Source organism: Apteryx mantelli, chromosome 4, assembly GCF_036417845.1.
Source record: "Apteryx mantelli isolate bAptMan1 chromosome 4, bAptMan1.hap1, whole genome shotgun sequence".
NCBI classification, from domain to species: domain Eukaryota; kingdom Metazoa; phylum Chordata; class Aves; order Apterygiformes; family Apterygidae; genus Apteryx; species Apteryx mantelli.
The window spans coordinates 63,472,130-63,490,348 of NC_089981.1; the positions used below are offsets into that span (position 1 = coordinate 63,472,130).

The following is an 18,219-nucleotide window of genomic DNA, read 5'->3' on the forward strand; positions in this document are numbered from 1 at the left end:
CTGATCTGATTTCTAATCTGATGATGAGGTTTTGTTGTTATGGTTTAAGGACAAATGGATTGAGTTAAAGAACATAAAAACAGACACAATTTCCATTTAAGAAGTGAGGAAAAGATTCATAAAGAAATTGGACAACACAGAAACATCAAATAGCCATTTTAAAATCTTTTAATCTCAAAGTGCTTTGATATCATAATACTCAGAAAACATCCCAGGTAGTAAGGGTTTGTATTTTGGGGAATCTTATTATTACCAGGTAAGGGATGATCTCTAATATGTGAGCTATACTATTTAAGATGCCCCAGGCATTAGAGTGCAACATACTTATAGGTAATACCTAATCTTGCTTCCACCAGATTGCATCTTTGATACACCAGTAATAAGAGAATTAGGACAATAACATCCAAACTGATGCATTGTTTAATTACAACAACCTTCCTAATTTTTTTTTGTTTTTCAGGTCAAATTAAAAAATGATAGGTGTTTAAAACTGAGTTTTAAATAGTGGAATATGGGAGAGATATTAATATAGAAAGACTATTGCTTCTTCCTAATGGGAGGAAGGAGCAGAGCTGCTAATTAGTAAATGGAGAGGTAACATGCCAGAGAAGAACTTTTCTCTGAGTCTTCTTATGAGGTAAGTCATATCCTGTTATTCTGTAGAAATATCTTGCTTAAATTTCTTCTAATGCATATATGGATAAACCAGGTTTTAGCACACTGAAAGGAATCTTTCCCTTTCTGTAGGCTTCTGTGGCATGAACACAAGGAGCTGATGCTAAAGGATGCATCTCTTCAATCTTTCATATCTACTTTTATACAGAGCTATTGCTTGAATGTTTTTAACTTTCTTTTTGCTTCAGGCAGTCTCTTGACAGGGAATAGCTCACATGAGGAACACTTGTGAGGACTAAGGGAGGCTGCAGAGTTTGTTGGGTTGGACAAGAAGTGCTCTAAACAAGAGTTAATCTTTTTTTTTTTTTAAAGTTCTTGCCTCTCACCCCAGTGACTAAATTCTTGCATCTCACCCCAGTGCAATTCTTAGGTGTTATCCTAGAACAGTATGTTCCTAAGGGTTAACCTGAGAATCTTGAATTAAAAAAATAACCAAGAGATGATTGATGGAGTCTTCTGCTAGGTCTTATGTTGCCACCTCCTTTCCTCTCTGTTCCTCCTGAAGCTCTCCTTCCTCTGCAGTACAGTTGTCCTTTTCACCCTGAGGCTTTGGTGCTCTGCAGAAACAGTAATTGTCTAAGCACTGGAAATGTTTTGCATGTGCTTACTTCCTGCTTTGTCCTGTGCGTAGGAAGTAGAATGCTTGCCTAGCAGTCACAGGAGTTAAGATTGAGAATCTATGATGCTTAATAAAAGGAGCAGAGCTGATTTAATTTTGCCTACACTAATGATACGAACTGGAATGCTTTTATAAAAAAAGGAAAATATTTCTAGTCAAAGGCAAAAGAGTTGTATTATATTATTACCTGTGAATGTTAGGGTCTTCTTCCAGAAAGTCAGTGGCATCTTTTCCTTTTTTCCTTACAAATTCTTCGCTTAGCCCAACCTGCTGGAGGGTGTGTCTGTAGCGACGCTCTGCTTCTTGACGAGCATCACGCTATGAAGTTGAAACTTAAAACAGTAAGTATGTAGAACTGGGCTTCCACATAATGGTCAGGTTTTAAAGTTCATGGCTGTTACTCCTAATGAGAACAACAGGGCACAAAGCCCCTATCCAGTATTACTGTCATCCACAGAGTACAGTACCAACGTTAAATACTAGGAAATTGTATCCCACAGCTCTCTCAAAGCAGGAGCTCACCTTCTTCTGCTCCTGTTCTTTTTTTCTTCCTTCTTCTGTTTCCTTACCTCTAGTGCACTCCAGTCTTAACAGACTAGCATACTCGTGTCTGAGTCCTGACTCTGACACTCTAATTGAAAATATGTGCAAAAAAAGGGTTGTGAGAAATTATGGAAGCCTAGTCACTTGCAACTTGTAAGCACTAACCACAGTGGAGTTCAATAAACAGAGCTTGTGAAAGAGCTTCACATCAGCTCATCTTCAGAAAACTGAAAACCAGGCATCTTGGTTCCTATCTCCTTACTGACTCCTTGCAAATTAATATTGTCTGAGATGACAGTTTTCCAGAGGGCCTGGCCAATTCCAAAAGATTAAGGTGTTATGTATGGAAGGATAGAAATCTTGTCTCAAGATGAGTGAATGCCATTGATACTAGTTAATTCTTACCAATCTAACAAACAGAAATATTATAAAAATTTATCACACAAATGTGTTTTCTGCCTCCGATAACCAAGGGGATGCTTCTGTTGTGAAATCTTAAATCAACATATAGCTATATATTGTCATTATGTCTCTAACCAGATAGCTATCAACCCTGCAAGGAGACAGAACTGAAAGGGAAAACTCAGAGAAAGATACGTTCTACAGAGTAAGGTTTGTATCTACCTTTCTAGTACAATACAGATAAGCAAATGGTACTGTTAGGATGAGATGTGCTGAACACAACCACAGACTGTAGAGCTTGCAGGTGATATAAGTGACTTAACTATCATTAATGTTTTTCAAGTAGCACTAGAGATATGAAGAACAAATGCTCAACTGGAAAAGGTTTAAAAAATTTAAAATTTCTAGACTATAGGCTATTGTATTCAGGGGCAGAATCAGGTATTCATACAATATTTGGTGTGATAAAGCCTTAATTTTGATCAGGCCTTGTATTTTGATTGCAATATTTATGAGGTATTGGAAAGCCCTACAACCATGAAATCAGTCTGCGTGGTTTTTCAAGGAGTGGGAAAGAGTTTAAAAAAACACTTGAGTGGCTGTTCCATGTGTTATTTCGACTGTAGTCTAGAGACTAAACAAACATTTGCATCTTCTTATCCAAGACCAACTTGAGACTAGATTTCCTAATTCCTGTCTTAGTGAAAGACAATGTATCCTGTCATCCAGAAACACTCTGGAACTTTGACCAGTTACCTTGGTGACCTGTTCAAAGAGGTATGGTCTGTTCTTGACTCGCAGCTGCATTTCTTCCAGCTCCTTTCTGTATTCCTTTGTTCTTTCTCTGATACTTTGCCTGAAATGGAAAAGTTCCCTGTCTAATCAAAGTTCCCTCTTACTGTAGCTGATCAGGAACCAGGAATTCTCAATAACTATTTTTGTCCTTTAAATGTCTCTGGTAATTGTCTTGATTCTGAATGCTGGCCAAAACACTGTTATTTCTGGCAAGTTACGTACCCTTAGCAAAGCTTTACTACTAGAGTGTGAGCAGAGAACCTGTGTTCACATTTTTACAAAACCGTATCTTCTGTATGTTTTTCCAGATGACACATTTCAGTTGGCTGGCTTGTACAAATTATTTGCTACAAATGCTAATTTAAAAGAAACTATTCTGTTTGGAAAGAGTACTGCTAGACTGTCAAGAAATCCAAATGAATGTGAAAGGGGTATGGCAGCCAAAAATATTAGGTTGGGAAAGTAGGCTCTTAGGCCCAATTCCTCCTAAAGAATTTTCTGATGATCCTCAGTTATTGCAGCAAACAGTTATCTATGTGCAGAATAGTATACTGACCAGTTCTGTTTTGCCTTCTCTTTGTGTGTTTCCTCCAAACTTTTATGTGGATCCAGGGCTTTTGCTCGGCTATTCACTGATTTATGGATAGCTTGACACTTTTTTTTGTGTTTCTCCAGCCAATTATTTCCTTCTTTGTCCCTTTCCTTTTTGTTGTCTTGGGAATATCTATATAGGCGAAAGTTAGTAATGAGATAACAGGTTCACTCCAGAGTGCTAGTCTGTGTGCTAGCTGAGATTTTCACTTTTGTAGTCCTGTAGGGAGAAAAGCAGTTTCAGACAGGCAACTATGCAACTCTCAAAACAGTTGCAAAGCAGGGCAAGAGATAGCAAGGAAAGAAGACCAGCTATAGTGAGAAACATTTAGAAAGGGTTAATAGGTGCTTGATACAAACAAATGTGCATATAAAACACAGCATGATAATACAAAAGAATGTGACAGGAAGAGGTATCTCACTGAAGCTGGAGATGCGTGTGTTTTTTTCAGTAAATACTACATATTTTAAATCTTGGAAATGTAGCTGACATGATGAGAGAAAGCATTAACTTTTTTTCTCCATTTTTGTTATTAGTTGGGGTATGGTCTTGTAGACAAACTTTTCTACTTACCTAATAGCAGATTCTCTTTTTCTTGTTGCATCTGTAATATGCACTGGAAGGGTATTGGAAGAAAGAGAGGAAAGTCCAGTCAGAGAATGACTTTTTTGCATGGAAACCTTGGAAAGCTGCTGGGAATCCTGAAAGAAATGGAGTTTGATTCAGTACATTTTTTCACAGTACAGAATCTCCTCTGTTCTTTGTCTACCAAAGAGATCAGTTGGGGCACATGGGCAATCCACTCATTCTTCTCTCTTCCATCAGTAGGAATTAACATGGGGATGGGGTGATGGAAGAGAAGCAAGGAGACTTGATTAGGAATATGGAAGGGTGGGCTGAGCCTTAGGTGTTGTAGCTCATTTCTCTATGTAAAATTTTGTTGTCTGGTTTGTCCTAGAATTCTGTAGTACTCCTGAGACAAAGGCAGAGGTCCCACTAAGGAACATTAATCATCCATTAAAAATGCTATAAATTTAGAAACTTTTGCCATTTGGATCAGAGAGAACAGCACCACAGAAATACCCAGTCATCTCACCTTTATCTTTTCATTAGCCTGCCTCTGCCTGCAGCGGAGATTGGATGTTCTTAGTTTAAACGGTTTATTACAAGTTGCTTCTTTGATTTCTCGTCTCCTTATTGCTTCCCTCTGAAATGCCCAGTAAAGTCCTTCAAAGTCTGGTACTGTTGGATTAATCCTTGGCTTGAAGCTGAAGCTTTTGTCCTGCAAGAAGCCAAGCCGCTCTTGCTTAGTTTTAGTGGCATTTCGGGCCTGAGGCTCCCTCTGACAGTTGCTAGTATCAATAGGAGCTACAGAGCTTTCCAGCAAATCCTTGGCTCTCATTTGAATGCGGATTTCTCTGTAGAGTTCAGCTTCTAATGGATAAAAATCAAAGCAATGAGAAGAAGAGTATGAGAGATGTAAAAGGCTGTGAAACTGCTAGTGCACAACTCTAAAACCCTTTTTTATGATAGCAGCTGCTAACATAGGAGACCAGACATCTTCTGTTCTCTTTCCCCACTTTCAACACCCTGCCCCACTCACCAGAAAAAAAAATCCCTACAAAAAGGGTATTAATCTTCCTCAGGTATTAATCACTAGGTATGTCTTTCCCTCATGATAGAGTAAGTTACTGAACAGGCCTTCTTCACATATTCCTGTTCTTAGGGGTACCAGATAACTCCGCCCTTTTTCTTGCAGAAAGGTTATAGTAATTAAGGTTCTACTTTTCATATGGCACTTTATGTCATTACACTAACCACGTGATCCAAACAGGCTGTTGAAATACACTTGTAATGGATGATGGGTTTTCTATGTAGTATCCAGCAGTGTTTGTCTATATTGGAAAAGACTTTAAGTAACGAGGATGTTGAGGAATGGATCTTGTCTTGTCACTTCTGTGACAAATTTTCCATAGAAAGAACGTGTCTCTGAGATACGGTGTAAAACTATGTCCTGTCCTGTGCTACACTAAATGTTTATAAAAATGTAGACAAACAGTTAGTTTCTGCTTTTAGAAAAAAAAATATATTGCTGTTTGGAAAATGAGACTTTTTTGGGTCTGTTTATAAATTTGTATTGACTGAGGTATGAAATGTTCATTCTGCCTCACTTCTCATGCAATAAGGGTGGAAACAGAACAATGGCTTGTCCTTTGTCTGCTCTCTTTCACCTTTCTCTTTAGGTTAGCACATTACAACATAATGTTTTCTGATGAAAACTGGTGTATACTGAAAAAGAAAACAATGAAAACAGTAAAAAAAGAAAGGTGTGAAAAAAGCAATGAGAATTATCAAGGACTGGTTTAGCTCCTGTATTCAAGTGTTAAGTCGGTATCATTTACTTCAGACTTGTAACTGTGAGGGCTTAAGACATCTGAAAGAAAGAACATCAGGGAAATTTCCTTGACTGCCTCTCTGACTGGATGGTTCTAGTACCTCCCTCACCGATTTTAGCACCTAATGAGAAGGTGGAGATCGAGTGGGAAGGTAACTAAAAATGGCATGAGTGACTGGCCTGCTGCGCTATTGCTTACAATGAAATAATTGCCTGATTTGGACTCATGAAACATTTGTCTCCCAGGGGTCCTGTGCAGCACAGATCTTTGGTGAGGGTAAAATTATCAGTTCCAAGATGTTGCATGGACCTTGAACACCTCTGGCACTACATCTGTCTTCATGTTTGTCTGTGCCACACAACATCTAAGTCCCTTTAGTCTAACTGAAGATGTGGAATTCAGTAATTGGGACCTGTTAATCCCCTAATTTGGGAAAGATCCCCAAACTGTCATGAATTGCAGCAAAAGGGGTGTGCAAATCTGTCTGAACAGCTCAATGCTCCCACATGTGCATTGGAGTGGTGCAGAACTGCTACTGCTGACAGTGATGCAAGATCACTAAATCTAGGAAACCCTACTGTAAAGGTATCTAGATAAAATGCAATGATCAGTGATATACAGGAGACTAGACTAGAAGACATATTGATATTTGCTTTATGCTCCAAGTAACACTATGTAAGCCATGATTCTACAAGCCAGCATTGAGGCACTGAGGGACAATCATGGAGGTTTTTTTTTTTTTTTTTACAGGAAGAGCCCTGGCATTTACCTTTGAGTTTATCTCCAAGAAGTGGGTCATATGTAGACTTAGGGACTTTCCTACTGACTTGCTTCTGTTTGGAGCTCTCATTTAGGGTTGCTGCTGCCAGGAACTTCTGTCTGATAGCTTCTTTCTTCTTCTCCTCCTTCTCCAGAAAACTGAAGGGGCGCTGACTTGAAAGTAGCAGCTCCTTTCTTTTCTGTGTTGCTATTTGCCTGCGAATCTCATTCTGTTCCATTATTTCCTGATAAAGAGGCAGAAACACATGGGCAGGTACAGGCTGTGCCCGGAATTGTTTCTGACATTCTGCTTCATCCTGGCTTTGCCTTTTGTCTCTCTGTTTGTCTAGTTCAAGAAACACATATGACTTCATCAGCTGGGACTTTTTGTGAGCTTCCCGCATTGTCATTTTGAAGGGCTGAGGGATGGTGATGGAAGGGATCCAGGGAGATGAAGCGCTCTTTGGCCTCAAGTAGGATTTAGGAAATAAGTGAGGCTTTTGCTGATCCCAGGTGCTGTCCAGTGTGAGGTCAGTCAAAGAACTGGATTGTCTTTTGTTACCAGATGTATGACTAGATATAGATAAATGAGAAATAAGGGAAATTATTAGAAATCAGAATGAAAAGGAGGGAGATGCTGTTGATTAAGAGAAAGATACTGTAGGCTCAGCTGTTAAAAGACAGGCCTAGGCCTTATTGTTCTCCATCTCTGTGTTTTGCTTTGCTACCAAGTTTGTGAGCATAGCTTGTGCTTTTCTGTTTTCCATGTGCAAAATAGCAGTTATGCCTACTTAGCTTTGGAATGCAATATATTATGCTGCTAGTTCACAATTTCCAGAAGGGTTGAAAGTAAAATAGAAAGTTCCAACTGTAAGGATATCTGACTAATGGCTATTCAACATAAAAGACAAAGACAAGAAACAGGAGAAGCAATAAATCAAACACAGATGCACAAACCCTAACAAACAGCAGATAAGGGAGACAGTAACAAACAACCAAATTCCTAAGACACTGATGGAAGGGCCATTACAAGGAACCACTCGAGCATAACTTTGAAGACCCTTAGCTAGAAACTTTGTAGCTGATAAGATGACCATGTAATTGATAATAAGGAGAAAAAACAAGACTATCATGGCTCTCACTGAAGAGTAAACTTCTTATGCGATATCTGAGGTTCATTGTAGGACTGGGTAAAACTTATGAGATGTTTAGGGAAGGATCAAATGCAGGGAAATGGAGGGATCAAGGTGGGCCAAGAAGGTCCAAGCATAGGCAAATGGGGAGGAGGGGGGAACAGAAGAGGCTGATGGTGTGTAAGCAGGTTCCTGGCCAAGACCTGCGCTTGCCTGGCCAAGCTGTGTGCCTGTTTGCTGCAGTCTGTCCTATCGTCTTCTATCTTCTTATCTATCTTCTATTTCTATCTATATTGTGCGTGAGAGAGATCGATCTGCTAGCGAACTTCAAGCTGTACTAACCAGTAAGTAGATAAGAAATCTGAGGGCTAGACACTGCAGAGTCGGTGGTCTGAGGACTGGACACTAGAGACGTGTGTGTGTGATCCGCTAGCAGATTTTAAGCCTGATTAGCTAATGAGCAGGAACAGGATTGGGCCATATACGTTGCTCATGTTTTACGTGCATGCTGTTTGTGTTTATGTGGGCACCTTTTAAGGCACTGTCTTCCTGTCTGTGCAGATACATTTGGTATTGTATGTGTATGGACAGATATATGCATGTGTGCATTTTGGGAATTCCCACTGAGTCTCATTACTGTTTGAAGCTGGGAATGGGGAGAAGCAGCAGCTCTGCATCTAACAGACCAGGAAGGAAGGAGTTCCCCACATCCTAAGATCCACGGGATTGTGCTGTGCCTTGACAAAAAACATCCTACCTGAGAGCATCATACAATTTGTCATGCAGAATTAATGATTCTTGGAAAAAATCTTCAAGTTCCTCATCCTCTTGGGATAGCTTATGGTTGTTTGCTAGCTTCACCTGGGATTGTAAACCCAGTTCCAACAGAGACTGCCTGTTTTTCATCTTGAGAGACTGCAGTGCCTCGTAATAACCTGAGCGGAGGCTGAGGGAGCTCCCAACTCCTTGCCTGATCGCAGAAGAGGCAGAAGTTCATCAGCTCTGGGCCGAGGGTGTCTGTTATTCCCAGTTTCGTCTGCCTCTGGGTCTGAGGAAGCTTTAGGTGGAAGCACCTGGAAAATCAGAGTTGGGGATCAGAAACGTAGAGGTGACTTTCCTGAGCTGCTCAGGCTGCCCAGCTTGCACCCGGGAGCTCCCGCGCTACAACCACAGCCCTGCTGGGCTACCTCCTGCCGCGCTGTCAGCTACTGGTGGATGTTAAATACAACGTGAAGAAGATTTACACCCCGCTAGCACCGGGCTGCTCGCCACTGGCCGGGACCGCGGCAGCGCAGGTCGTTGCCAGCGCTCGAGCACGTCGCGCGTTTCGCCTCGGTGACCCGCGCTCGTGTTTTTCAGACCACCTCGGGAAAAGCCGTCGGCTGCTGGCCTGGACCCGGCCGGCCCGCGCGCGGCAGCGGCGGCTCCCGTTTGCCGGCGGGGGCCGCGGGCGGCGCTGCCCCGCGGTACCGGCCCGCTGTCCCGGGCGCGGCGCCTCGCTGCTCCCCCCCGCGAAGGCCGCGCCGCGCCCCTCACCTCAGCACCGGGGCCCGGCCGCGGGCTCCGCCCTTCTTTCTTGTCGTCACGGCCTAAGCAGCCAACCAGTCTCCAGGACGGAGCGGTCCCCGGCGCTCGCTCGTTGTCTCCCAGGAAGGGGTGTCGCCGTTGTCGTGGTTTCCTAGAGTCACTTCCGCTCGGACGTCGGCAGTAGGTGGTGTTCGGGTGGGGTCGTCACTTCCGCAGCGATGGCGGCCGCGTGCGGGCGGGGGCTCCTGTCCAAGCTGCGGGGGCGGCTGCGGCTCCGCCCGGGGGGGGGCGGCCCGCGGGCCCCGGCCCGAGCAGCCGCCAGCGCCGCGCCGCTCTACGACGTGGTGGTGTCGGGCGGGGGCATGGTCGGGAGCGCCATGGCCGCGGCGCTGGGTAAGGCCGCCACCTTCGCCGGGCCGGGCCGGGCCGGCCGGGCCTCCCGCCGCGCGGCCGCCGGCAGCACCCCGGTCGGGGCTCCCGGCGCTCCGCTCCCCTGTGCCGGGTCGCGAGAGTTGGTGGCTCTGCGGCTCTTGGAGCGCCGCTGCCCGCTCTGGCTGCCTCGGCCGTTGAGCAGGTGTTTCAGTGGGGGTTTCCCCAAGACGCCGTGTTTCGGGGATACTTTTATAAGTTGACCTAAATTCTAATCCCCGCTGGCGGCAGTATGAAAACTGCTGTTACCACTAAGGATCTTAGTGTTCGGGATCCCACTGTGGAGTTTCCTTATTTTCTTTTGCTCGGGACAGCACCCCAAACTTGACCTATATAACTTGACCTATATAACAACCAAAATATAACGATAAAGACAAGACTAATATAATTGATAAATATTACAGTAGTAAAACCAAGAGCTCTTTTTAAAAATCTCTTCCTTTAATTAGTGAATTTACATTTAAGCCCATTAAAAAGTGATCTGTGCTTGGAATAAGTGTTGCAGTATTCATTCATTAAGTACACTTTCATACCAAAATGTACACAAATATGTTAAAAACCACAAATATACACAAAAATATAAAAGTCATACAAAAAGAAAATGTTTAATCCATGCTTTAACTGCAAAGGGGTTGTCAACCTCAGTAGCAGGACTGTAATCAAACTTTCAAAATACTAAATTTTACCTGCCTAGTCAAAACCCATATTATAAATGCCTTTCTTTATAAAGGTTTGCGTTTATACTATCTCATTACAAAAACACATTGGACTTCTTGATACAAAAATGAAGAAATGAGTTTTTTGGGAGGAATATTATAATAAAGCATATATTTGGTTATTTTAGGGCATGATATCCACTTCCATGATAAGAAAATTGCTTTACTGGAGGCTGGTCCTAGGAAAGAGTATGACCACTTGCCAGATAGTTACAGTAACAGGGTCAGTTCCATCTCCCCAGGTTCAGCAACCCTCCTAAGCAGTAAGTATAACTTTTTTGTTTGCATTTTTATTTGCAAATTTGAGCTGGTTTTATTTTGTTAAAATAAGGCCCCTTTGAGTATCTGCTGCCTTCATCCTATGTGGGCCAAAAGTATTTGGCATTTTCTCTTAGTATTGTGCATGCTGAATTGAGGTAATTAAATCAGGTTTGTCTAGTTAACAGGGATCCACATTCTGGTATCTTCATCTGATTTGTTACATAAATGTTTGTGGCATTAGGCCTAAGGTCCTAAGCTGCTCTCTACAGCATCTGGAATGCTCTCTTCACAAAATGGGTATGTGTTTTCCACGTCCTTAGTGTTCTGTAGTCTGGTAACTCATTTTTCCTGGTTGATTTTCTTTTCAAAGGCAGATTTGAACCTTGATTCCTTATGGAGAAAGAAAAGTTCAGAACAGTGATGGCCATGAATTTCTCCTTTGTATCAGTGCAGACCTAGCACTCTCACAGAGCGGGAAAGCTGAGTCTAGGCAAGCTGGAAAGAAGTTACTGGTGATAGTCAAGGAGAGAGCTCAAAGTGAACATCAGTTTTTTGGAGGTCTCGATGTCGCATGTGAACCTGTGTCTCCATGCACTGCTGTCCTTTCTCTTTTAGGTTTTGGTGCCTGGGATCATGTCTGCAGTCTGAGATTTAAATCATTTCGACGAATGCAGGTGCCTTAATTATGGCTACAAATGTGCTCTGTGTCTGTCTAATTTGAATTCTCAGCAGTACTTAGACTAACGATCCAAAGTTTATTACTTCTTTGGCAAAGGGCAGGTCATGCTGTTAATGATTCCTGTTACTTTTTTTGTTGGGGCAGCCTTCTCAGAAATATGTGTTCTCAAAGTCTGGATGTTAGACACTGAAAGGTTGATTCCTAATGGAAGCTGTAGATATTGAGGCAGGGGAACTAATCAGGAAAAACAAAAATAAAGGTAAAGGTGTTAGGGTAGCGTTATGTGTTAATTATGTAACAGGAAGTAAGGATGAAGGACTTTCTTTTTATCTTTATAATTAGTTTTTGAGATGGATGTAGATCATTTTATGAAAGGAATTATGTGATGTGCCTAAACAGTAATCCGGGACATTTTCTCTAGTTCTATATTTCTAGATTGTCTGGTTCCTTTTGTTGTTACGATGAATTCATTGATATCCCTGAAAGAAACAGCACTTATTTACCATATAGCTTCATGTAATGTGTTTTTTCTTTGTAGGTGTGGGATGCTTGTTCGGAAGCCATGATCATTTTTGAGAAAGACAACTTAGATGACATGGGTTACATAGTGGAGAATGATGTCATTATGTCTGCACTCACGAAACAGTTAGATGCAGTAGCAGGTAGTGGACAACTTCCTTAATACTTGATTTACTGCAGAGAGCTTTCAGTGACTTGCCTTCTGCTGGGTATGCCAAGTTATGAGAGGAGGAAAGAAAATTCATCTAACAAATAACTGAGACCTAGGCAGCTTCTTGAATGGGGGGATAGGGGGTGGTGGAAATCTGTCCTCTGCATGGGAATGTCTTCAAGCTGTGTAGCCTGTGTGCTTCTCCAGAACATAGTCTCACCAAAATGTAGATGTAATGAAAAGATCTGTAGCTTTCTATCCAGAGCAGTCTTTGCAGTGGTGAAGGGTTGGCCGGATTATTCTTTCTGGGTGTCCTGAGAATTGTAATCTATTAGTATGCCATTATGACATGCCTAGCCCTTTGCTGTTATAGTGATATTTTCTTTTTTCCTGTCTGTATCATGCTGTGACCGTGGTACTTTGTGTTCCCATCAGACCGGGTGGAGGTTTTCTACAGGAGCAGAGCAGTCGGGTATACCTGGCCCCTTCCTTATCACAGCTGTGACACAAGCCCTTGGGTCCAAATTGAGTTAGCTGATGGACGCAGACTTCAGACCAAACTGCTGGTAACTAAACTTTTTATTTCTGTTGATCAGGCACCATCTCTTGCCCAAGTCCTTTCCACTGGATTTGGTTCTGATTCCGTGTGTGCCGCTCCACCCAAGTGGAGGGCTTGAGTGAGGTGAGTGGCTAACTCTCTGTCAGAGATGCTAAGAGACACACAGTGCCTAGCCTTCTCTGAAACTGATGCAAGAAGACTATGCTGAATTGGACAAGAGCAGAAAGGGCCATGTTTTTTGTTTTTGGGGGAGTCTTTTTTTTTTTTTTTTTTTTTTGCTTCTATATAAACAAAAATATGTCTACATGCAGGAGAGGTTTGTGGACTGGAATGCCGGCTTTCTTAGGAGCAGTTGAAGAAGTTGCCTTGTATCTCTTTGTTTTGCAGATTGGTGCGGATGGTCATAACTCTGTGGTCCGGAAGGAAGCTGAAATTCAGAACATCGAGCATCGGTATGACCAGTCAGCTGTGGTGGCTACTCTTCTTTTGTCTGAGGTGAGATTCTGCAAACTGGCTCTTCCATAAGCAGCAGAACAGCTTAAACAGAGGACACCAGATCACTAGTTCTTAACTGTCTCCTTGCTTCTTTCCACTATAGGCCACAGACAATAACGTAGCATGGCAGAGGTTCCTTCCCGCAGGGCCAATTGCACTTCTTCCGGTAAGATGCCTAGTGACCTCTGCATTTTTTATTTTTTAGTCTGTTCTTTTCTAGTAACTTTGCTTCTGTCTGTGCCTTGCTATGTTGGTTCTCTCTCTTAAGAGTTTGCCTTATACTTTTCATTTACAGCTTTTGTTTTCCCCTCCCGCCATCTCACTTTGTCTTTGGTGTTTCCCACTTGTAGCAATATGGGCTGGAAAAGTAACATGCAGATGGATTGCTGTGGGGAGGGGATTGGGGAAATTCTTGCATTGTTTGGGGGTTTTGTTTCTTTTTCTCTTGATCCTGACCCTTGAGGTTTTCTTAACTAGCTCTCTGACACTGCCAGCTCTCTGGTTTGGTCTACGTCACATGAACATGCATCAGAACTTCTCACTATGGATGAGGAAAATTTTGTTGATAGCATCAACTCTGCCTTTGTGAGTATCAGCCTTGTGGTAGATATGAGGCCAACTTTGTTGCAATTGTGAGAAATACGATAGAATCCTACAACTTAAAGAATAGCAATGGGAGAGGTGGATTCTCAAGTTCCTTCCTATGGAGAGGGTGATAATAGAAAGGCACTTAGCAAAGAAAGGATGATCCTTTATAACTGAATTAAGTTAGTTCTGAAAGTCACAGTAGGAACTGAACTAATTTTCCAAAAGATGGGAAGGGTAGACTTTTCTTGATTGGAGACTTTTACGTCCTGAAGTGATGAAGACAGTTTCTTCTCATATCTATTTTTGTCTGAGTGGTTAAAATTCAGTATTTGGAGCTAGCTCAGGTTCTTCTGTATGTCGAGTTTGGGGTAAAATCTAAAGCTTTATTTTTTTGGCTTCAGTGGAGCAACATAAACCACACTGATTTCATTGATGCCGCTGGGGCCATGTTTCGATCTGCTGTTTCACTCCTGAGGCCTTCGGGGACTGCAGTCCGTCAGCTGCCCCCAAGTGTTGCCAAAGTAGATCCCAAGAGCCGAGCTATGTTTCCTCTTGGAATGGGGCATGCAACACAGTACGTCCAGCACCGCGTGGCCCTTATTGGGTAAGGTCCTCCATGTAGCCTTTGTGCGAGTGAGTGGTGCAGGCATGATGTTAGTATAGCACCTCTGGCACTGCAACCAGTTGTATTTCTTTTCCCATTTAACAAATTCGATGGTTAGCCTTACATTCCTGATTTGAGTTTGACTTTATCCAGGACCAGTTTATATCATTTGCTTGCATGAACAAAGTCCTGTTGTCTGAGTAGCTCTCTGTCCCTTGTGTGTGCTTTTGATGTAAATTGGGAGGTAATAATTTTCCCTTTCTGGATTGTTCAGTTCAGCAGAACAATCCAGTATCTCATGATGGAACTTTACTTCCCCAAACATCATAGCAGCCATTCTCTGTACCAGTTTGAGTTTTCAACTCACTTTTCTTGAAAATATGACAAAATTTACAGATTATTCCAGATGGGATGTCATAGACTCTTGTACAGTAGTCTACAGAGAAGGGAAAATATGTCATCTTTTTCATTCTAAGGTTGCATGTGCTTTTTTTTATCCCACAGCAGTAGTACATTGGTAGCTTATAGCAATCCTTGGATGGCATCATATACCTTCTTTTGTTTCCAACTTGTTAGCCTCTGCTTTATGCCTTGTTAATGGACAGGTGCATGATCTTATATTTCAAGCTCAAATTTCACCTTGTTTCTCTAACTTTGAATTCCTCATCAGTGTGTCTGGCTTTGTCCTTTACAGATAAGCCTGCACATAATAGAATCTTTTCAATGATATCCCATTTCTCATCTGTGTTGATGATGTCTGCTTACTTGTGTTTATGAAATATGCTGATGATATTCTTCATGTTGTGCCAATGTCACAAAAATATCAAGGCCTGTCCCATGCCTGATCTGACTTCTTACAACTGGAGAGGCAGTCAGGTAGTTCAGTGTGGAGGTACTGGAGAAAGTGTATATAATGCTGTAAGGTGGTGTTCATTGCAAAGAGGCAAGAAGTGCTGTACTGATCCCTTCTGGAGCTTGTCAGAGGAGGAAACTGAGGACCATTATGGCCTTCTTCAAGAAGGGATATAAATTTGTCTTCTCTTGCTCTAGGGATGCAGCACACAGAGTTCACCCACTTGCAGGACAAGGTGTAAACCTGGGCTTTGGTGATATTGCATGTTTAGCACACTACCTCAGTGCAGCAGCCTTCAACGGGAAAGATCTGGGTAAGGATCCAAGACAACCAAGCAGCAGTAAGATCATTAATCTTATAGGCCTTTGCTGCCAACATCAGGGCAAGGGTTATTTCTGTTTGAGCCATACTGGGCTCACGTTTGAACCATTCTGGGCTCCCCAGCACAAGAGGGATGTGGCACTACTGGAGCAAGTCCAGCAAAGGGCTACAAAGATGATGAGGGGACTGGAGCATCTCTCTTATGAGGAAAGACTGAGAGAGCTGGGCCTGTTTAGCCTGGAGAAGAGAAGGCTGAGAGGAGATCTTATCAGCGTGTACAAGTATCTGAAGGGAGGGTGTCGAGAGGATGGGACCAGACTCTTTTCAGTGGTGCCCAGCGACAGGACGTGAGGCAACGGGCACAAACTGAAACACAGACACTTCCATCTGAACATGAGGAAAAACTTTTTCACTGTGAGGGTGACAGAGCACTGGAACAGGTTGCCCAGAGAGGTTGTGGAGTCTCCTTCTCTGGAGATATTCAAAACCCACCTGGACGTGATCCTGTGCAACGTGCTCTAGGTGACCCTGCTTGAGCAGGGGGGTTGGAGTAGGTGATCTCCAGAGGTCCCTTCCAACCTCAGCGATTCTGTGATTCTGTAGGTTAAGCATGCTGCTATCCTGTGTTTGAATGGCACAAGCACCTTTGAAGCAAAACTGTTCCGATGTCCATTGGTTGTGGACAGTTAGATTCTTGCATGCAGTTTCCATGCCAAAAATCTCAAAGCTGCTAAAAAAAAATAAATAGTTCTGCTGGATGGTAAAGAGGTGAGGAGATGAAGCTAGCTAGCTGACTGAATGACATCTTTACTAAGATGAACCATTTCTCTGTTCTCTTTCTGTGTTTTCAGATGTCTGTGGAGACTGCTATATAGATAAGTGCACAACTGTTTGTGGCAATTTAATTTTAATATGGGTATTTATTTTTTACAGGCTCCTTAAAACATCTCTTAAAATTTGAGACAGAGCGTCAGAGGCATAATGTCTCTTTGATAGCTGCTACTGATGTGTTAAAGAGGCTTTACTCCACAAGGCTGGCTCCCTTGGTGTTGCTGAGGACATGGGGATTGCAAGCAACAAATGCCCTGCCTCCTCTCAAAGTAAGAGTCTTACGTTAGTGAGGGCTATACAAAAATTTCAAAATTACTCTTTAAATTTCCACAAACTGACGATTTTTTTAATGAAACATTTTGATTGAAAAATGTTAACTTGCTCAAACTGAAGTTTTGTGTCCAGAATAAGCCTAAGGAATTCCTAAATAACTGATGGCTCAGAAGTTAGGGGTTTCTTCGGCAGCACAGGGAGAGGCCTGGGATCTGAGTGTCTATTCTCTGTATCCTGGTTGATAGTAAGTGCTTTTTTTCCCCCCCCCCCTCTTTCTGGCTCACAAAACATTTATTTGTATGCTGTTGAAACACTTCAGCAGGAGATATGGAGAGAGCCTTACTCCATTAATTAGTGTTCATGAAGAACAGGGACTAGAAATGGATTGTTCACCTCTGTTCAAGTTAAGGCCCAAACTTCAGCTGTCTTAGGGAGAGGCCGTCTCTCATTAGAAGTCTTTGGCTTTATTTCGCTATGGAACGAAAACCTCAAACCTTGGAGTGCATTCCAGAAATGCACTATGAAAAAGCAATTCGATGAAAAACAGTGAAGACCAAGACATCAGGTGACTTGACAGATCTGGTTTGCAGCTCAAATCAGTATCTGTTTCTATGCTATTTGTTTTGTTAAATTGTTCTCTCCTGGCTAAAGTGCAAGTCTCATGAAAATTACCAAAGGAAGGCCTTGGCAAGGAGGTTCAGTCTTCAACACAAATTCTTTTTCTGTTTGCAGCCTCGCTGCCCAATTTCCACACAGCTTTGACCTAATTGCTGTGATGTCATGATGTTTTTTAAGCCACCTGCTCTCAAAACTTGCAGGCACCCTGAAGTTAGATTCCTCAGTTCTTGATTTGACCGTTTTACTCCCTCAGTCAAGTAACCTTTTCCTATTAGATGCAGGTGGTGTGTTTTCCTTGAGTTATGTCACAGTAAGACACCAGATGAATGGAAGAGCAGTAATTTCTCAAAGCTCAGTAGCTACCACTGGAAAGGTGTCTTTATGAGTTGTACTAAAAAAGAGCAGCACACTGCTGCTGCAGTGCTCAGTACTTTTTTCTGTTCCTTTGTTCAAAGCAGAAAACAAATGAAGACCTCTCCTGTGAGCACAGAACCTGTCAGTAACTAACTCCTCTGTTTTATGCTGCTCAGGAAAGAGAAAAGAATGCTGTGACTTCTTTAATTTACTAGTATATAGGAATAGTTGCTCTGTGCATGACTAAAAAGGCTGAGAAAGAATTGTTTTCTCTAGGGGAAAGGGAAAGAGACTATAGCTGCTTTCTAGAGTGTATGTTTATTATCGGTTTACAAATTACTTTTTTTTCTCCCCCTTTTTAGGAGCAAATCATGGCTTTTGCCAGTAAGTGATTTGTTGTCAATTTGGAACTGCAGCTTGTCAGTGAATGCATTACCCTTAAAAGGACTATGACTGACTTGAATCTTTGAAAGGTGTTATTTTAATTTAACAATAAAAGTGAGGATTGAGCTGTGTTTTGCACCATC

The 18,219-nt window shown here is 42.3% G+C and overlaps 2 protein-coding genes across 5 annotated transcripts; one reads left to right on the forward strand and one right to left on the reverse strand.

The window, feature by feature from the left end:
• Positions 1-145: 145 nt before the first annotated feature.
• Positions 146-9,613, reverse strand: FAM161B (FAM161 centrosomal protein B). 4 transcript variants are annotated; one of them, XM_067296771.1, is made up of 9 exons: positions 9,451-9,613; positions 8,672-8,987; positions 6,792-7,354; positions 4,723-5,060; positions 4,200-4,327; positions 3,591-3,758; positions 2,996-3,095; positions 1,482-1,612; positions 146-1,232 (listed from the first exon to the last, which is right to left on the reverse strand). In XM_067296771.1, the coding sequence occupies exons 2-9, from the start codon at positions 8,818-8,820 to the stop codon at positions 1,142-1,144; spliced, it is 1,668 nt and encodes a 555-aa protein (XP_067152872.1). In that variant the 5' UTR covers positions 8,821-8,987; positions 9,451-9,613; the 3' UTR covers positions 146-1,141. The 4 variants fall into 4 exon arrangements, with proteins under 4 accessions (XP_067152872.1, XP_067152873.1, XP_013795986.2 ...); XM_067296772.1 differs by lacking the exon at positions 9,451-9,613 and adding an exon at positions 9,102-9,204; XM_013940532.2 differs by lacking the exon at positions 9,451-9,613 and having other exon boundaries at positions 8,672-9,204.
• Positions 9,614-9,647: 34 nt separating this feature from the next.
• On the forward strand, positions 9,648-18,217 carry COQ6 (coenzyme Q6, monooxygenase). The gene is made up of 12 exons (XM_067296778.1): positions 9,648-9,834; positions 10,715-10,849; positions 11,463-11,521; positions 12,065-12,188; positions 12,632-12,762; positions 13,143-13,250; positions 13,354-13,416; positions 13,728-13,835; positions 14,240-14,442; positions 15,493-15,608; positions 16,550-16,716; positions 18,055-18,217. Exons 1-12 carry the CDS (start codon positions 9,660-9,662, stop codon positions 18,082-18,084), a joined length of 1,419 nt encoding a protein of 472 aa, XP_067152879.1. The 5' UTR covers positions 9,648-9,659; the 3' UTR covers positions 18,085-18,217.
• The last annotated feature ends 2 nt before the right edge of the window (positions 18,218-18,219 follow it).